At 42.0% G+C, this 19618-nt stretch overlaps 1 protein-coding gene and 1 long non-coding RNA gene across 2 annotated transcripts; both read left to right on the forward strand.

Moving 5' to 3' along the window:
- Positions 1 to 874: 874 nt before the first annotated feature.
- Positions 875 to 3875, forward strand: FZD10 (frizzled class receptor 10). Its single transcript, XM_027689668.1, has one exon. The coding sequence runs from the start codon at positions 953 to 955 to the stop codon at positions 2708 to 2710; it is 1758 nt and encodes a 585-aa protein (XP_027545469.1). The 5' UTR covers positions 875 to 952; the 3' UTR covers positions 2711 to 3875.
- A 12355-nt stretch (positions 3876 to 16230) lies between these two features.
- LOC113970580 lies at positions 16231 to 18274 on the forward strand. Its single transcript, XR_003535213.1, has 3 exons — positions 16231 to 16364; positions 16682 to 16805; positions 18142 to 18274. It is a non-coding gene; the product is annotated as an uncharacterized LOC113970580 (long non-coding RNA).
- Positions 18275 to 19618: the final 1344 nt, after the last annotated feature.

A 19618-nucleotide genomic window follows, 5' to 3' on the forward strand; every position in this document is an offset into this window, starting at 1 on the left:
AAATGGGGCTTTTTCTAATCTGTGCCGATCAAGGAGAACCTGTAGGGGTCCTTAAGGAGGTTTCAAGGCGTTCCGAGTGATTGGAAAGTAATCACCGTGTCAGCTTCACCTTTCTCATGCAAAGTGGATGTCGTATGCGAGGCGGATCCTGCACAGGTCTTTTTTTTTTCCTTGGTGCCTTTTTTTTTTTTTTTACTTTTATTTTATCCTTGGACTCAGCCGTCCCCAAAAGCTCCAGCTGCTCCGGCCCCGGGAGTTCCTGCCAGGCGGGAGGAGCGGAGCCGGCACAGACAACACGCACACGCCAAGCCCAGCTCGGCAAAGCGCAGCCGAGCCGACCTATCGCAAACCCAGACCAGAGGGCGGCGAGGAGGGAGTGTGGGGGGGGGATTTTTCAAGGCCCCCCTCTTCAATGGCTTAGATATTTCCTCCTCCTCCTCCTCCTTTATTCTGCGCTCGGATAAACCAATCCCCACCTCTCGGCGCGAAAGTGCGGAGCCGTGACCCGTTCTAGGGGAAAGGAAAAAAATCCCTGGAGAGCCCCGCTGCACCAAAAAAGCCTCCCGGGACATGTGCGAGTCGGAGCGGTGATCGCTCGGATCTGATCTGCCCGGACCCAAAACTATCCCGGCATCGCTCAGCCGGGAAGGAGGAAGAGCAGGAGAAGGAGGAAGGGTGGTCGGGAAGACGCATCGCGAAAGTGGAAGCCCGGGGAAAAGAAAGTTGCCGGGCTGCCCGCAGTAAGTCCCGCGCATCCCTGGGCTGGGGGGACCGTCCCTTCTTCCCCCGCTCCCCGCGGGGCCCGGGCGATGCTGCCCCGCACCGCCGCCCCCCGCCCCGCGCCCTCGCCCGGCTCGGGGGCGATGCTGTGCCGGGCAGGGGCCGGGAGGCCGCTGCACTGACCCCCGAGCAGCCCCCAGCGCCGCGCTCGGGCCCCACGGGAACCGCCGCGATGGGGCCGGCGGCCGGGAACGCCGGCAGGACCGTCCTGCTGCTCTGCTGCCTCAGCCGCTTCTGCGCCGGCATCAGCTCCATGGACATCGACCGCCCCGGCGACGGGAGGTGCCAGCCCATAGAGATCCCCATGTGCAAGGATATCGGGTACAACATGACGAGGATGCCGAACCTGATGGGGCACGAAAACCAGAGGGAAGCCGCCATCCAGCTGCACGAGTTTGCCCCCTTGGTGGAGTACGGCTGCCACAGCCATCTGAAATTTTTCCTCTGCTCCCTCTACGCCCCGATGTGCACGGAGCAGGTTTCTACCCCGATCCCAGCCTGCAGGGTGATGTGCGAGCAGGCGAGGCTGAAGTGCTCCCCCATTATGGAGCAGTTCAATTTTAAGTGGCCGGACTCCTTGGACTGCAGCAAACTGCCCAACAAGAACGACCCCAATTACCTGTGCATGGAAGCCCCCAACAACGGGTCCGACGAGCCACCCAGAGGGTCCAGCATGCTGCCACCCATGTTTCGTCCACAGCGGCCCAGCAGCGGCCACGATCTGCAGCAGCACAAGGACAGCCTCAGCAGAACCTCCTGTGAAAATCCTGGCAAGTTCCACCATGTGGAAAAGAGCGCTTCCTGCGCGCCGCTCTGCACTCCAGGGGTCGATGTTTACTGGAGCAGGGATGACAAACAGTTTGCTGTCATTTGGATTGCCATCTGGTCCATTCTGTGCTTCTTCTCCAGTGCTTTCACCGTGCTCACTTTCCTGATAGATCCTCAGCGTTTCAAGTACCCCGAGAGGCCCATTATCTTCCTCTCCATGTGCTACTGTGTCTACTCGGTGGGGTACATCATTCGCCTCTTTTCAGGTGCTGAAAGCATCGCCTGTGACAGGGACAGCGGCCAGCTCTATGTCATCCAGGAAGGGCTGGAGAGCACTGGCTGCACCATTGTCTTCCTGGTTCTGTATTACTTTGGTATGGCGAGTTCCTTGTGGTGGGTTATCTTGACTTTAACTTGGTTTCTGGCAGCCGGGAAAAAGTGGGGGCACGAAGCCATCGAAGCAAACAGTAGCTACTTTCATTTGGCAGCCTGGGCCATCCCGGCCGTGAAAACCATAATGATCCTAGTTATGAGAAGGGTGGCTGGAGATGAGCTGACAGGGTTGTGCTATGTTGGCAGCATGGATGTGAATGCCTTGACGGGGTTTGTACTCATTCCTTTGGCTTGTTACCTAATCATTGGCACTTCTTTTATTCTTTCTGGCTTTGTGGCCCTTTTTCATATCAGGAGGGTGATGAAAACAGGTGGAGAAAACACCGACAAGCTGGAGAAACTTATGGTCAGGATTGGTGTCTTCTCAGTCTTGTATACAGTGCCTGCAACCTGTGTGATAGCTTGCTATTTTTATGAAAGACTGAATATGGATTATTGGAAAATTGTGGCGACTCAACAGAAGTGCAAGATGAACAATCAGACTAAAAATTTAGACTGCATGATGAATAACTCCATCCCAGCAGTAGAAATCTTTATGGTCAAAATTTTTATGTTATTAGTTGTGGGCATTACTAGTGGCATGTGGATCTGGACTTCCAAGACTCTTCAGTCCTGGCAAAATGTTTGTAGTCGGAGATTAAAGAAGAGAAGTAGGAGAAAACCTGCGAGTGTCATTACCAGTAGTGGAATCTACAAAAAACCTCAACATCCACAGAAAACTCACCTTGCAAAATACGAATCGACATTACAACCACCCACCTGTGTGTGAGCAGGTTCTAGAAGAGACTGTGTCTCACCTTACAGACTTACACGTGTCCACAGTAGCAGTCAGAAATTAAAAAAAAAATGAATGGTGCTTATTTTGTCAGAACAGTTTGATATCTCAAGGCACAAAAAGTGTATCATGCTGAATTCAGGACCTGGTGAAAAACTGAAGGTAAATGTACTTAACGGAAAGGTTTTCAGTGAAAGAAATATTGTGAATTAAAACAGTCTGTTCTGTTACTAATTTGTAGTTAAGTATTGCATCCAGCCCTCAGTTTAAAAAAAAAAAAAAAGGAATTAAAAAACCAACATGAACCCAAAACCAAACACTTTTTCGTGTAGCTGAGCTGGATTTCCTACAGGTTTCTGAGTAACAAGGTATAGCCAAGATTTGTGGAGCAATGATTTGGTTTTAAAAGTGCCCAAGTGAGCATTGTCTCTTCAGGGACTCTAAGGTCCCAAGGAGGCCTATCCTCAGCAAGGATTCTATCCAGGAAAGCAACTTCCGTGCTAACTTTAAAATCCTTTACAACTCAGCCTAGTGGGTTTGGAGTGCCTAAAAATAGGTTCAATCTATAAAGCTCACCAATATTCTTTCACCGAAAGAGAAACTTCCTGCGCCAGACACAAACTTTGTGAATAAGAATAATGTGCAATACATTTTTTTTTTTCTTAACCATGACATGAAAAGAGAAACAAGTATTTTGCTGTACATAAAGACAACAAAAGAAATCTCTTCACAAAAGAACTAAGAGGTCTAGTCCTCAGAAACCCTTTAGTGTTACATTTTGTGGCTTTTTAATGGAAATCAAGCCAATGTTATACACGTTTGGACTGATTTGTGCAAAAAAAAAGGGGGGGATCAATTCAAAGAGACCCAAAGGGCTTATTGACTCTTTCTATTGTTAAACAAATTCTCACTATGAATAGATCAAGAAGCACTAGATTCTGCAAAGGGAAGCTTTGTATAGAGTGATGCTCTTTACTGTGCTGGGGGTGCACAGTTTTGTGCTGTATATATTTGTAATATACAATTATTTTTCATGCTCCACTATTTTATTAAAAATAAAATATGTTCTTTAGTTTGATAATTTTGTGTGTTCTAAACTTTCTCTGATGTGCTTTGCGGTTAATAAACTTTTTTTTTTCTCGATTACTTGATAAAAGCACACTTCGAATATAATAGTTGTTGTTATACTTGCCTGCAAGTATAAGCAGAGAGAACAGTCGTTTACTCGAAATTGCAAGTTGGAATTAAATAAATGGATTTTGAAGTCGCATCTTTCTGTGAGCCTCTACAGCTGAGAAAACAGAATGGGAAGAAGCTTTAGTGATGTAAAAAGCTGCAGTGATGTAGAGTAGTACCATGTTTACAAAGCACTGAGATTACAACAATGATCCTTGGTTAACACCCCTTTAAAATTTGCATAGGGTATGTTCAGCATGTTAAAGATAGCTGGCTCACTTCACACAGCTTGAATACAATTCAGCCTTTACCCTTCGGGGAATTTTTTTCCCCCCTCCTTCAAACACTACTGAAAGTATCGCTATTATTTGTGAAAAGACTCAGGGAAGATCCGGGAAATCCAAACGCAGGATTTGGACGCCACTTTAGGAAAGTTATCTGATAAGGATAAAATCGTAAATACATTTTCAAGAAGTTTTTAGTGGATTCTGTGTGAACCTGAAGTTGGCCATGCAGGTGACTGACGGGCTGTGTGCTCACCTGGTGAGACGGGAATAGAACTTCACTTTCTCACAGTGGCTCTTCTAGAAAACCCTGGGTCAGGTATCTCATCACAGAAAGAAGAGAGGTCTTGATGGACTTGGGGAGAGTGAGGATCCCTGTGACAGTCATCTCGTGGCTGGGAACTCTACAACAAAAGGTTCTGCATTAGTGGTCTCTTTTTTCAACTTATCTGCGTAGTGTGACAGATAATATTTTTGCCTTCTTGTGCTCTTTTTAAGTTTTTCCAGCAATGACTAGAAACTTGAATGACAAAAATGACATTGGAATTATTATTGATCAACTTTACTTAAAATGCACATATATGCAAAGCAGCTTTCAATCTAAAATTTATCTTCTGGGGGAAGAGAAAATATATTTTTGCTCCTTTGTGTCTGTGTGCCAAAGTTTAATACACAGCTTTTAGATGCCCTGGAAGTTAATCCTGTCAGAGGACACCCAGCTGGAGCCAAAGTAGGACATTGCACTAAACAAATCCACTTCTGAAACTACTGAATTAACGCCTGGGCATCTGTGTATGTTCTGATGAAGATCACTTGCATTAGATCCTAAGAAATACAAAGTTTTAAAATAACCTGTGTGTTGCAAATTGCTTCGAAGAAACCCTTCCAATATGTGTTTTGTTGTGTGTGTCAGCTTGCCAGGAACTTATCTGCCTCACACGAATTTATTCTCCCATGTAAAGGTTAGTGCTGGTTTTACCAGTGACAGGTTTGTTTAGAGAATGGTTTCAGGCTTCACTCTAAAATACATCAGTCACTGAACTAAACATCTCGCTGTTGTTGTAGCCTATAGAAAATTATTTGCTTTCATTGCTGATGGTGAATTCTTACAGCCTGCCCCTGGGATCCTGGAGGAGGGAAAACTGCAGAAGGATGTTCAGCAGTGGTTGGATTCCTGCTGCCTTCCTGAGTTTCATCAGTTGTCAGCTGAGGCCCTTCATTGTCACCAGAGCAGAACTGCAAGTTCTGTGAAAATGCCAAATATGAAAGCTTGGCTCAATGCATCGTGTTACAAGCTAAGCTGTAAGCGAAATATTCAGGTTTTATTTCATGTTTCAGTTATTCAGGAGTTATTATTTGAGGGGGAGTTACTGGTAAGCAAATGAGATTCTTCAAGTGTATAATGGTGGTAATTTCTTTACATCAGGACTAGTACACTGTAAATGCAGCTGAGTGTAATGGTTGTCTTTAAAGGCATCTTAAGAACTAGTTAATTCAGAAATTGTACTTCTCACTGTCCCATAACTCCAAACAGTTTAATACTGAAGTTGCTACTTAAGGAATTGAAAGCTCATGACTGTTAATGGAAAGTGATATACTTACTTTCACAACATGTCATTAATTTAATATAGCATTATTAATAATTAACAAAGAACTTATTCTTGTCTTAGAAGGTTGCATATTAGTTAAATGATAATAATAAAACAAAAAATTAAGACAATCTCTCAAAAACATTCTTTATTGAAACTTCTTTAGTTTTCACAGTGATTTTAAATCTCAGTGAAATCGTGTTGGCATTTTTATTTGTTGAATTTTATAGGATCTTTCTTCAGGTGCTGTCAGGGCATTTAACAGATAAAAATTCTAAAAGAAATTCATTCTGTTAGTGTTTACATACACTGGAAATCAAGAATCAGGTGTTTGCCACAGGCCTGTGTACAGATGCTCTGTTCTCTCCTGTGTGAGCAGTACATTACTCTCAAGGGGTACAAATTGTCCCAAACTGTGTTGTCGTGTCTCAGCATTCAGGTGGGGATTTGTATCTTAGGACCAGGTAGAAGAAAGGCAGAAAGTTCATTTTTCTGGCAAGGGCAGCTTGGTAGAATAGTTATGTTTACTGAAAAGAGATTAATGAGGTAGGAGGGTGAGATCAGCAGGGAAAAATGGGATTCAGGGAAAAAAAACCCGCAAAATTCTAATTACAATAGCAAAAGTCTTGTTTCTCTGTGAAATACTCATGCTTCTTATAAACAGAAATATAATTAAGCTCAGTAGTTTCAGGGTTTAATTTGAGATGTAACATGTTAGCACACTTTGAACAGTATAGTGGGAGCACCATGGTTGAAAGGATGTGAGGAGCTCAGTCAAGGAATGTTCAGATCTCTTATCAGATTTTTCCCAAAGTAACATTTCATATGTGTGTTATTATCCAGCCATTATTCACATATGGCTGTCATCCCGTGGCTGCAAACTCCGTGAGCAGCCCAGTAACAACAGTGTCTGTAACACACACCCTTCTTATTCTAACACTTAAAATCCATGGCTTCAAGGGGATAGTTCTGTAATGATGGGATATTATGTGCTCAGGTGGTCGTTTGATGACAGGTGGTCTCCAACAACAGATGGCCTCAAAGGATGAACTTCAGTGCATTTTAGTTTAAAACATTTACACATTTCTTAAAAAAAAAAAAAAGAAATTTTTTTGAAATGTTATCCTTGTGTAATGTTCTTAAGTATTTTAGACAGAGTAGCTAAGTTATTAACAGTGACAGATGATAAATCAGGGCATCCTTTAAAAGGTGGGTGATGGTGATTATGTGGTCTTGGAGCTTGCTTTGATCAGAAGTGACAGGCCTGTAAGGTCTGTGCCACTCAATCCCCCCTGAAGGGAGATCAGCACCTGTTTGCACTTTGAGGCTCTTCTACCTCCCACTGCCTTCCAGCACTATTTCATCTTTTTTAACACACTTGATGTTGATTAGCTTTAAGCAAAGTCATTATTCATTTACAAAACACTCCTTGATGGAGCTGACTCAAAACTGTATTTCAGTAGCAGTGTTTGTGCTGTTACAGTTAAGGTTGTATCAACATCCCCATTACAAAAGCTTTGTTTTCAGTGACCCACAAGTTAAAATCAGCTTGGGTGTTAATATTAACCCGATTTCATTTTCTTTTTGGTCCAAACAATAGTACATACTGCCCATGAGTCTGTTCAGCTTCAGCTTTCTGTATCTTTACATATTTATCCAGAAGAGAACATGATCAGGTTTGTGAAACAAAGATGTCCTGATTTGGTAGATCCAATTTTAGCTCAATAAATACTGTTCCAAATAGCTTTAAGTTTTACTCATGAAATGTAAAGGATATTTCTGGAAAACAGCACAAACAAGGCTTTGACTTCACCAAGGGCTGTAGGACAAGTCACAGAAATGAGTGCCCATAATTATTTCATGTTGTATTTGCAGGAGTTTGGTACAGACTTGCCAGTCCAGATGCAAACACACAGCATCGGTATCTCATTAGTTAATTCCAGTGTGTCTGAGAACAGATGTGGTTCGTGCCTGTCTGGTTTGGGAGCCCAATTCTGCTTTTCCTGTAGTAGCAAAGTTAAAGCTTTGGGGAGCTGTACATCAAAGGCAGGACCGAGGGATCATTGTGTACATTTGTAAGGCATTGTTTAAAGAGGAATTCCTTCGATTTGTTGTCACTAATTTCTTCCTTCTATTCTTCGAGATCTCCTCATAGATCTGCTCCACTGAAGTCAATGGGCGTCCAACTAATTTCAGGGTATGCTTTGAATCAAACTTCCTATCTCAGGGAAAGCATGTGCTGCAGGAAAAGTCATTATTTTGACTCTCTTTTTTCCCACATCAGAGCATTTTTTAAAAGTCCTGATGTGACATAAATTCATGATACAGGAAAAAAAATCAGCAAATGAAATTATTTCAATTATATTTTCAGAACTGTGTTAAAGTGAACAAAGCACAGTATGTTGCAAAACAAAGTGTCGTTTCAAAATGAAATTCAAAAATGCTGGATGTTGATAAGGTCGGAATGGAGATTTATTTTTGTTGGGTTGGGGTTTTTTTTAGCATGCTTTGAGAACTACACTTGTATTTACTGCAAAACGCTCAGTAGTAATAAATCTGCATTTCCTGCTGGCGAGGAAAAAATTCTTCAGCCAATTCCCATTTTTTGCTCCTGACTCTGCCTTTTCCAAGGGGCTCAGACCTCCAGCGGCCAGGGGAGCTAACGATGAGCAACAACATTTTTGAGTGGAGCCCACAACGTGCACCTTGTTTCCTCCTTTCTTCACTGATCAGCACCTCTGCTCCCCTTCCCCTCTCTTCCACTGCTCATCAGTCTTTCATCATCTGCATGTGACTGGCTCCTCTTACCCTCCTCTCAAGTGATCCCATCCTTTCAGTCTCTAATCTGCCCACACACAGCTTTCTGTGGTACTGGCCGGGTACCTGCCACTGCTTTGAGCTTTTTCTTTTTTTTTTTTCTTTTTTTTTATTCCACACAAACGAAAAAGATATTTCAAAACTCGTGTTTTATCTTTCTTTTTGGATAAAGACCCGTGGTAAGAAACGGAGGTTCAAAGTTCCGAGCTACCAAAGGTGCTGATGAACACAGGAGACTGTCAAGAAGAGACTGCCAGTTCTGAGCAGGTGCCTTCAACTTAAAAATACTCCTTTGTTGAAGGCAAGCATTGTTTGGTTCTGTCTTCTATGTTTGTTATTTTATATTTCTTTTATCCGAGGCTAATGCCTGCCTGTGTGAAATAATAAACAGGAAAGGGAGAAAGAGGCATTTGATCAACTGATAAAACAGGGGGGAAAAAAAGCCCCCACCTTTCCCTCAAAAGCTTTTCGCCTGAGGAGAGGTTTGTATGCCTCAAAGCTTGCAAGTTTTTTCCCAGTTATACCCAGCTGGTCTAATAGAGACATTCTACCTGCCCTCAGCCTGTCTTTCTCATATCCTGAGTTGCTCCCAGCTACAGCAATGCTGCACTAATAACTGCATTACAAATAGCAGTGAAGAGACTCCTTTTGACCTTCGTGGTTCTATAAACAAATTTTAAAACTGGACTATGATCACTACAGTAACTTGATAACACTCGGATCATGGTATTGAAATCTGGACCTGTGATATTCTTTCAGTTTTACCATTTTTCTTCTAAGATTTTAGCGAATCTGGTCAAAATATTTTTATTTTATATCATCAGCATTTTGGTCTGTAATGGATTTTCAAAGGCCAGATTTCTATTGAGGTTTTATACTTTTAGTTACTGTGGGTGTTGAGGCTTTTATTAATCGTGTCATCTTTTTTCTTTTTTAAATTACATAAAAGAACAATTCTTGTTCTTTAGGATCCCGATTTTGGTAATGAGATATGATAGTTTCCTTTGCAACAACCTCAATGCAGCCTTTTAGTTTCTTCAATAAGCCTTTCTTGTTTGACATAAGACATGGAAACAACATTTTCATAAGTTTTTCACTGACAATTAGTAGAGAATAAAAACCAAGCTACATATCTACATAGGATTTTTATGCTAAATTAACTTGATCAACTTGAAACCAGATAAAAAAAGCCATTTAATTAAGTTGATGCAGTTCCCAATGTAGGCATGGTGATAACTATAAAGGTAATTTTAAGGACAGAGCACTGGACCAAGTAAATCTGAATTGTGGCATTTGGAAGATCAAGTCTCACTTTAGATTATTTTAGGCTTGCAAATCTCTTTAGGTGTTTTTAGTAATTTCCCTGTTAGAAATTTTTGCAGTTGAATTGAAGCATAATATGAGGCCCATAAGCAGAGGGCAACAGCACCATTCTCCTGTATCTTCATGACAATTCAAGGCCAGAGCTGCTGCCCATTTATGGAACAGCACTTCTGCTGAGTTTGGATTTTCATTCCCAAACTCAGCTCCCGGATCCTCTCAGCTTTACACCTTTTTTATGGTGGTGGTAACGTTCCTTGGCACACGAGTGGCTCTTACAAACACTGCCATGGTTAAGAACAGACAGCCAGAACCTTTTCCTACAACTTAAAATCAACTCCAGTCAGGGGATTTTGAGGGGTTTATCCAAAACTTAGCTTGTTCTTTCCCCTCTCTCATATCTTTATATAAAGATATTCAGAGCAGAGCTCTGCATTCCAGGTGGCATGGAACAGACAGCAGATATATTTTGTTAGTTCTAGGCCTGTCATAACCAAAGAATCATCCAGAAAATTTAGCAAGGAAGGGTGAGCCTGTGTTTCAGCTGACTTCCATCTCAGCTAGTCTGGAGCAGTACTGGAAGTGCTTGAAATCTTCACTGAATCACATTTCCAAACTTCTGAAGTGTTCTGACTGGCACTTGTAACACCATCCACAGACAGCGCCAGCTCTGCTGCCACACAGAATTTAGGAAGTGTCTTACAAGGAAGCAGCTCTGGTATTTTAGGATAGGATGTAGTATTTTAGGGTAGGATGTAGTATTTTAGGGTAGGGTTTTTTCCCTTTGTTTCGGTCTTGGTGCTGAGATAGGAACAGAAAGAGTGGGCCAAATTTTATGTTTCTTTTCACACTCTGTAATAGCTCTTCAAGGACCTCCTTTGCATATCTAACAAGGAGAACTTGTGTGAAAGAGGCTTCTGAATCTCCAGTGCTGTAGGGTTGTCTTTGACAGCAAATTTCACAAGAAGGTAAACACTCCCTGAGTGTGTCTGTGTGGAGTGAGTTGGAACTTCACAAATTGTGAGCTCCTCCAGAAAAGACAGGAGAAAGAAAATTGTGCATAGGTAGTAAGTGGGCTAAAGATACTGAAAACAGAACCATAGGAGGAGAGGGAAGGAAAAACTGCCTAAAGGGAGTTGTCCTAGTGTAAGTCCTAAAGGTAGAGATACAAACTCAACTCCTTGTTTTTGGCACATTAATGTAATCTGGTTCCCAGGAGCTTTGGTTTCTGCTGTACTGCTCTGACCCACTACTCTCCTCACAGGTACTGAAAGACATTCATAGATTTTGATTCCGTGCCTCCCTGGGTGTCGTGCACAAGTGTATCCATATTTACAGTGGAATCTGATTATCTAATTTTATGCACAGTATCTTACACAATTAGAAGAGAAGAGTATTAAAATGTTACAGCTTTTGATAAAGTGAAGTTGCCAATGTATGATTTTTACAACAAATTATAACACAGTGGCAAGAGAAGGTTGGAAGAACGATGGAATTCAGAACTCCAGCCATTACTGGTTTTGTTAATTAACTTATCTGGGGCAACAGGTTCTTCTGCATGTTTCTGTGAAAATTCCACCCTTGGAGCCCATGTAGTTTGGACTGTGAAGGGATCTTTGATCAGATCTGAAAATTACTCAAAGCCCTTCATTTGCAGGATATGATAAAACCATATTTAAGGCAGAAGATGGCTTGTCCTTTACTCCTTTTTTTAACATGCCAATTTGGCTTCCTAAAGACTGCTGATGGTTAGTGACCTCTGAACAAGGCACTTAATGAACCAGATTCTACATTTATGAAGTGCTATAGGAGACACCAATGAGACTGGGGGATTGCCACATTTAAAGAATAAAGTGGAGAACAGCCCAGGGCTGGGCTGGGTCCCGGTGGTTGTTTATCTGAGCCCTTGATAACCAGAAGCCGCCCTCTCCTGTGTGGGCACAGATTGGAAATATGATGAAATGGAACAATGGTGAGGTTGTGTTCCCCTCCCCAGGCTGCTGTCATCCCCAGGGTTTCAGGCATGACACATAACACCAAAGAAGAATCACAGCCAGAGTGAGTACTCAGTGGATCACATACCCTCTGATAAAAAAAGACATTTAATTTATCTATAAATATTATGTGTTTCCTAGAAAATCAAAATTCTGAAAGTAATAATTCAGCAGTTATTTTGAGAACTCAAGCTGCTGTTTCTGTTTTACAAATTCTGTGCTCAAACCTCCACCTGCTGAAACTTCCACATGTCTCTGGAGCCCAGAAAGCAGACTAATGATTTTCTTTTTAACTTGGCAATAACAGGGCTGAAAAAGTCTTAGTGACCCTTTAGTGAAACTCGTGCAATGTTGTGCCACGGGTTTGCACCTCCAGCTCTGCACTGTGACTGCACAGGTTGCCTGTCCCACCATCCAGGAGCACAGCTCAGATCCTGTGATTTCCCATCCTTGGTCCATGTCCATGGAAGAATTCCTTTCCCACATTGTAGGGAACCAGAACTGTATTTTCCCGTTTATCACTCGCAGTAGCAGTGAAGGTTTTAAATACCAACACTGGCAGTGACAGTTTTGGCTTTTACCTACGTTTTTTTACTGAAGTAATTTTGAGGTAGAAGCTGTTTCAGTTTGGCAACCCCTGTTAATGTCCCTCTCCTGCCAGTAATCTCCATTTGACTGCATGTTCCCACCTTCTTGTGTTAATGGTGACTGTTCAGCCAGGCATTTAAAGCATCAAAGAGCTGCTGTTTGAAATGCAACCTTAAGCAAACTATCCATGTCTACAGCAGAACTCAGAATGCAGGAGACCGATGTCCCGGTTCCTTGTTTGATGTGTTTAACACAACACGCATATCTACAACTTGGCATTTAAAAACATCAACAAAAACAAACAAGCGGGTTGCATTTACATCACAAAAAGTTCCTTGGCCTTGCAGGGGAGGTGCCTTTGAAATGTGCGATTGTTTCTGTCGCTGATGGGATCGGCCTGGTCTGGAGCTCAGCCTCTTGTTTCATACGCACACCAAAAGGCAAAAGTTTCAGTAAATGAGACCTGTTCCTTCCACATGCATTTAGAAAACCAAACCAAACCACAACCGAAACTGCAGGGGCGCTACCGTTATCTGTTTTCCCTAAAGTGGTCTTTTTGAAGCGCTAGTGCCAGCTTTGCAACTAATTTTAACAAGTACAGAGTCTGCCTGTGACTGATGGAGAAGTGCAGAATTCACAATACAGTTTCAGTAATAACCCTGGGTCACTGCAATGAGTGATGCGTGGCTTGTTTTTTTCCGTTTTATCTCTTCAAAACCATACACTACTCAAATAGTTGTAGTCTGTGCGTAGTTGAGTAAATGTAAATGACAAAATATCCTTTTCTGGCATCACAATCTGGCAATACATAAAACTCTCACCACGCAAATATTGAGTAAGTTGGTATTTCAAGCCAGTAAATCATAGTTCTAGACATATTTAATCTTGTAGATTTGTGCTTCAAATCCATAAGCTCACTATGTAGTGAGGCTTTTTCTTTTCCCTTTTTTTTTTACAAAGAAGGGGTCTCTGAATTATCTCCTTTTCATTCAGATTATTTGCAGAAGCAGTTTCTGAAAACAACAGAAACAACCAGCAAAACAAATTCCCGTGCTAATGAGAGCTGCCCATGTTAGGAAAGGAATGGTTGGTTTCCATTTGTTTTCTGAGTTTCCTGGGATGAGTGACATGATGAATGTGTTACTGGTATATCTCAGACCTCTGATGAAAAATAAATCTGGTACAGTAAAAGTGACAGTAGAGCAATCCCTTAAAATATATTGTGGCACTCTATAGTGCAGAACATACCAAGCTAGGCCCTTGAGTAGGGCCCAGAACCATGAAGCAGCAAGTAAAATAAGTGATCTGAGTCTGCTCTCTTAGATCTTTACACAGCTTCAGTTAGTGTAATATCTGATCACCTCAAAATATAAGGTTTGTTAACACAAATACTGGCACCAAAAGTGTATCTTCCTGTTACAGGCAGTGAACTAAAAGGCACCAGAGTGCAGAGGGATCATTCCCAGCTGGTGAGGCACCAACGTGCTGGAGGGAGGCTCAGCTGAGCCTCACCCCGGGCTGGAGGGCAAATCACCCCCAGGCAGCTGAGCTGGGAGCTGCAGTTTTTGGGTACATGGCCAAGAACATCTTCCATGGGCACCAAGCAGTGGTTCCCACAGTGCTTTGGGAGCCCAGCAGGAGCAGTGTCACTGTCTTTCAGGAACAAGCTGGAGCTGGCTGATGATATCTGGCCGGTTCCAGAAGATTCCTGAAGCTGTGAGATGACTTGTCTGTCGTGGGGTGAGCTGATGTCTTGGCAGGGCTCCCATATCCTCCTGCATTCCTGTGGGGAATGAGGAACCAGCTTTTTTTGTATGATGGCAAGACTAATATCTTGCCTCTATGCTAGCTCTTTCATCTTCATAATTTTGGTGAGAGCAAAACCTTGAATTACCAGACTAAAATGCAGAAGTAAAGCTAAGGCAGAGCAAGAGAAGGGAGATGGCTTTTGAAAAGGAGGTTGAATGGTGGAAGCTTGGAAGAGGTTGGAACTTGAGATATGTGAATGCCTGGTGACTTACTGAGTTCTCATGTTTTATAAAATAAAACATGTTACTGGGTGACTAAAATTTTATTATTTTATAATAATTCATAAAATTGTGTCTATGAGAGTTTTGTGAGCAATCAAAAGTTCATATCACGGGTATCATGGGCAGTAAAGATAACAGAGTTCTGAATGTGACAATATGATTGCAATTACTGCTCTACATCCCTAGTTTACCACTTCATGGAGTAATTACTGCACCTCAGCTTTAGATGTTACAGTACAACTTTTTTTTATCAATCATTTATTCTGCTAGTGTATAGTTACTCTACAGTCAAGAGAATCTGCATTACAGTCACACCTTTTTGTTGGAGAAGTTTGATTCATCTGCCAAAATCTAACATTTTCCATAGATTTTCTAAAAAATCTCCCTCAGGAATTAAAGTCTATGCTCTGCCCAGCTCCTAAAAGTCAGAAAACTACAATAGAGATTTGAGGCAACTGATACCATCAGCACAGTAAATCATTGTCGTAAAGAAAATAATAAATTATAAAACAACTTTCCAATTTTTATTCTAGCTCTTGTTCCCCAAATAGGAATCTTTAAAACATGCTGAAAGGGAGGTGACCAGAGTTTATTTTATTGCAGTGCCTGTAAAAATGCTGTGTGTTATTTGAGGTTTTCCTAAAAAACTAAGTTCTTTTTGTTCACGATCCTGGCACAGTCAGTGATTGGTCACTGAGCTCTGGGAGTGCCTGTGCCAACCAGAAACAGGGCTGATGCAATTACTGGAAAAGCATCTTTTTCTGTCAGTTAGGAATTTTGTCAGTGAGAAAAAGGAAAGGAAATGGGCCCATGTTTCTATTTTTCCTTTAAACTGCTCCACCTCTTAATTAGGCCACACACCCCCAGTGAGCACAGTATGGACAAGACAGACTGGCCTTAGTGAGCTTAATAACTACAAAAACCAGTATGTCTGTCATGCTTTGGCTTCGGCAGATGAACAACATTCATGGACACAGGAAGTGTAGAACACCTCGAGAAAGCTCAAATCAAGTTTAGGAGGAATTCATAAGTCAAAGGGCCTTATCTCCAGGGATTTACCAGTTATTACTGTGGTTGGAATTGCACAAGGGTAGGAGGAGAACGGTGCCCCTTTCCACCCATCAGCCTCCACCCATGGCAGCCTGGTGCTAAAGGAATGTCAGGCATGAGGGGTAATTAAAATCATTGTAATAACTGTGCAGGATATGTCACCCTTGCCTGCAGCTTCACCACCAGCCCAATTCACACCCTGCCCCTTTCTTTTTGCTCCACCCAAGCTTTGGTTTCCTTCACCCACTCATGACTTTTGTGCTGTCTTTCCAGCCTCCCACTTCATGTTGCCTTTCCTCTGGAATAATAACTGGCTGGTCTGTTCATCCTTGCAGTGCTGGATACATAATGGCTGAATTCATGAAGTTACCAAACACCAATTAAATCAGGTTCAGCTGTAATCAATATTCTGATCTATCAACAATGACCATGCACGGCTGGGATAAAAGGCAGGCCATAAGTACACCATGCAAGATGAGCAAACCCAAAAGAAATGGGCACGTTTTTAATGAGGGAATGTGGGTCCAGCTGCTCTGTCTCCTGTGCTGAGTTCATGCTGATGTTGTTACAGAGGACAGGAGGGATGTGACTGATTTGTGACATTATATGTGACTTGAAGCCATGAAATAAATTCCTGTGGGATCAGCATTTGCTCAGTGACACTCCACTCCTCTGCCTGACTAACAAACGAACAGGTTAAAAACCCCAGAGTGCCACAGAAGACACAAGGCTGGGTTTCTAGGAACTCAGCTGCCAAAGGGGCCTCTGGTGAGGCTTTAAGAGAGCAATTCCACCTTCAGGTGAGCCACACTACTGATCAGAAACCACTGAAGGGTTGTACTTGGGACACCCAGATTTTGAGATGATGTGCATCAGCTGGAGTAAATCAAGGCCAATCAGCTCTTGGCAAAGCTTCACTCAGTAGTGTGCCACACAGAATATTCACACATTTTCAAGCTGACAGGACAGGTTCCCTTCTTCCTGATGGCAGTATCACTGGGAAGTAATCCCCTCAGCTTCAACAAGGCTTATGGATGTCCTCTGATAGCTGAGAGTGGCCCTAGAAAGCATTCCCATAAACTATGTGTGTGCCTTTCCTGGTAACAGCTTTTCCCAGGGAGATGTTGTTATAAGCTGGAAGTGTTTTCCAGTGTGAAGCTCCAAAGCTGAAGAAGAGGTAAAAAATGAAACCAGCTCAGTGAGTGAACAGCAGAGATCACAGATCAGGAGGGAAGCTCGAGGTAGGTGTTTCACCTGGTGTTTTAAGTCATGAGTGTTTGATTCACAGCTATCCCCAATGGGTTTTGAAAAGCTGCTTGAGCTCTGCTTCGTTTCATGTTTATTTTTTACAAACACCACAGTGTGTGGATTCTCACGAGGTAACTGTACCAGACAAAAGGATGCTTTCCATTTTGATGTGTATTTTGAGTACTCATTTTTTTCCTCAGGGGTAATCAAAACTCACTGAAAAACACATTATTTGGTTATTATTACTTTTAAATTTGGGCTGTACTGCTTATTTTAAACCCACGAGTATTAATTTTTTTTTGTCTTGCTGATTTGGGTGGGTTTTTTAGCTCTTACAAAAGACATTCCCTTCCTATCCGAACTAGAATCTCATCACATTTCTCTGCAGTTTGCCTAAAAGCTCTGGTCCTTTCTTTTTTCTGAAAACAGAATGGTGTGCAAATATTGTCATCCTCAGGGTGTACAACGTGAACTGGATTTTTCCACTTTTTTTTTCTGTCTAGTTCATCATAACTAAGCCCTATGGAAAGCCCAAAATTTCTTTTTGCATCTTTCTAAACCCTGTTTTCTATAGCTTTCTGAAGCACTGGAGGTTGGCCACAACTTGAGGGTGGATTTGGCAAGTGGAATTAAACTCTTACACATGCCTGGCTGATGAGTCTTGCTCCCACACCCAGACTTAGGGTGATTGCCTGATTTGGGGTCAGGAAAGAAGGAATTTTCTCTCTGGTCAGGCTGGCAGAGATCATTGGGGTTTTTAATTTTTTTCTCTATGTTCAACACACACTTGCTGGAGTCATTTAACAAACACATTTGTTCTCAGCAGAGGCACACATCGTTGGTAATACACTTCACCTTTTCTATCCCCTTTCTAATTGTAATTATTGTGTCCCTCGAGCTTTTACTTGAGGCCTAAACTTCTCTGTGTGAGGGTGGGAAGTGTCTGTGAAATACAGGGAGTAGCAAATTTGTGACCCTTCTGGAGGAGCATCTATTGCAAGGTTGTCTCTGCTCCTGGACTCGATGATTCTGACATTTTCTAGTAACTTGCTCCTTTGGGAAAGAACTGTTGGAAACAAATACTGGAATGAGACTAAACAATTGATCTGATTCTCTCTGGATTAAAAAGAGGCATTTTGCAGCTATGTTGGATTTAAACTCAGATGATGTAGAATTTAATAGAACAGGGTGCAGGTTCTGGGTCACTACTGAGTTTTGTCCTGCAGTAGAAATCTCCACAAGCTCATCCTTTCTGCTGCCTGTAAACGTGGCAATATCTGCTCCTGCAGTCATTCCCAAGTGGGAATGACTAATTCTGTGACACAACAGACTCAACAGGTGACTCAGCTACATCAGGACCCAGAAACCTCCGGGCCCTCAGTCCTTTGATCTCCTGGGTGGATCGCAGTGAAAGTCCGGGACACCATCAGCAAGGCTGTCCTGCCACAGAAATGCAAGTTCAAGTACAAGATTGCCCAATTACACATGCAGGCAGGTAATTCAGTTGGTAATTGCCCCAATTACAAATTCAGATGGGAGAGCTTCTGTAGGTGCAGGAAGAACGTTTATATTTCTTTTCTTTGAAAATGCTGAACTCTGGGTACAACCCCACAGACACCCCAAGAGCTGCTGAGACCTTGGCACGTGTTCTGTCTTCCGTGAGAGGGTTTTTTTTTCCTGCTTCTGCAATTTTATAGATCGTTTCCCATACATAATTATGGGCTTCAAAGTGCGTTTTCTGGATCTCCAAGAATGAACATTGACCTCGTTCTAGGGAATGTAACTCAGTTTTTTTCTATTCCCCTTCTGTACGACATAAATTCCTTTTGGGCTTTGATGGATTAAGAGAGCAATGTCTCTTCTTTTCATCATTCTTAATAATGAATAATAAAAATTCTCAACATCCTCTCTGTTCTAAGAGGCTGAGCACTTCACCCAAGTATTTGTTAAACAAGATTTTTCTAGCAGTTAATTTTTTGTTGGGTTTTATCCACATTATTATTTCATCTGCCAGGTGATTTCTCAGTTAATGTGGCATTATTGAGTCCACATAAATAATATTGGTTTTCAACTATATTAAGAAAAAAAAGACACAGATAAAGAGGTAACCAAAGCATATTCAACTGATGCAGACTTCATTGATTTTGTGGGAGATTCCCCAATTTTCATCACCTGAACATTTTGCTCCAAAATATTTAAATGAAATTTCCATGTGGTTTACTTTGACAGCAGACACTTACAAATTGCACAGAATCTTCTGCTTTATTTTTTTTTCCCCTGGCTTATTGATTTCCACAGTAAATACACCAGTGGCCCAGTTAAACAATGCTTTTTTAACTTTTAATGCCAGTCCTCTCCATGCAGCTTGGACTGGGAGAGGTAAGCAGGATTCTCTACATCATCACTGTAATTAAAGCCTCACATGCAAGATGATACTTTCAGTAATAGCCCTGTGTTACACTGATCTCATCAGCACTTGAAAGGTTCTTTTGCAATTAATGATTTTGCACAAGTGTAAACAATTGTTCTGTGATGGAGAGAAAGATGGCAACTGGCACTGCTAAGGCTGAGTGGCCAAACCAGAAATGATCACCATGTTCTCCTGATTCCATTTTTTTTTTTCTTTTAAAACTGATGTATTGCTTTGGGTTTTTTTTTAAACAGAATGCTAATTTTTGGCCTTGTTTTTCTTTTTAGCTTTTACAAAGGAAACTCCCCTCCTATCCAAGTTGAAATCTCCACAGTGATTTCTGATGATAGATTGCCTGGAAACTTCTTTTTTCTTTTTTTTTTTTCATCCTTACCA

The sequence above is a fragment of the Neopelma chrysocephalum genome, unplaced genomic scaffold, assembly GCF_003984885.1.
Source record: "Neopelma chrysocephalum unplaced genomic scaffold, ASM398488v2 Primary Assembly neopelma1_77, whole genome shotgun sequence".
Taxonomy (NCBI): domain Eukaryota; kingdom Metazoa; phylum Chordata; class Aves; order Passeriformes; family Pipridae; genus Neopelma; species Neopelma chrysocephalum.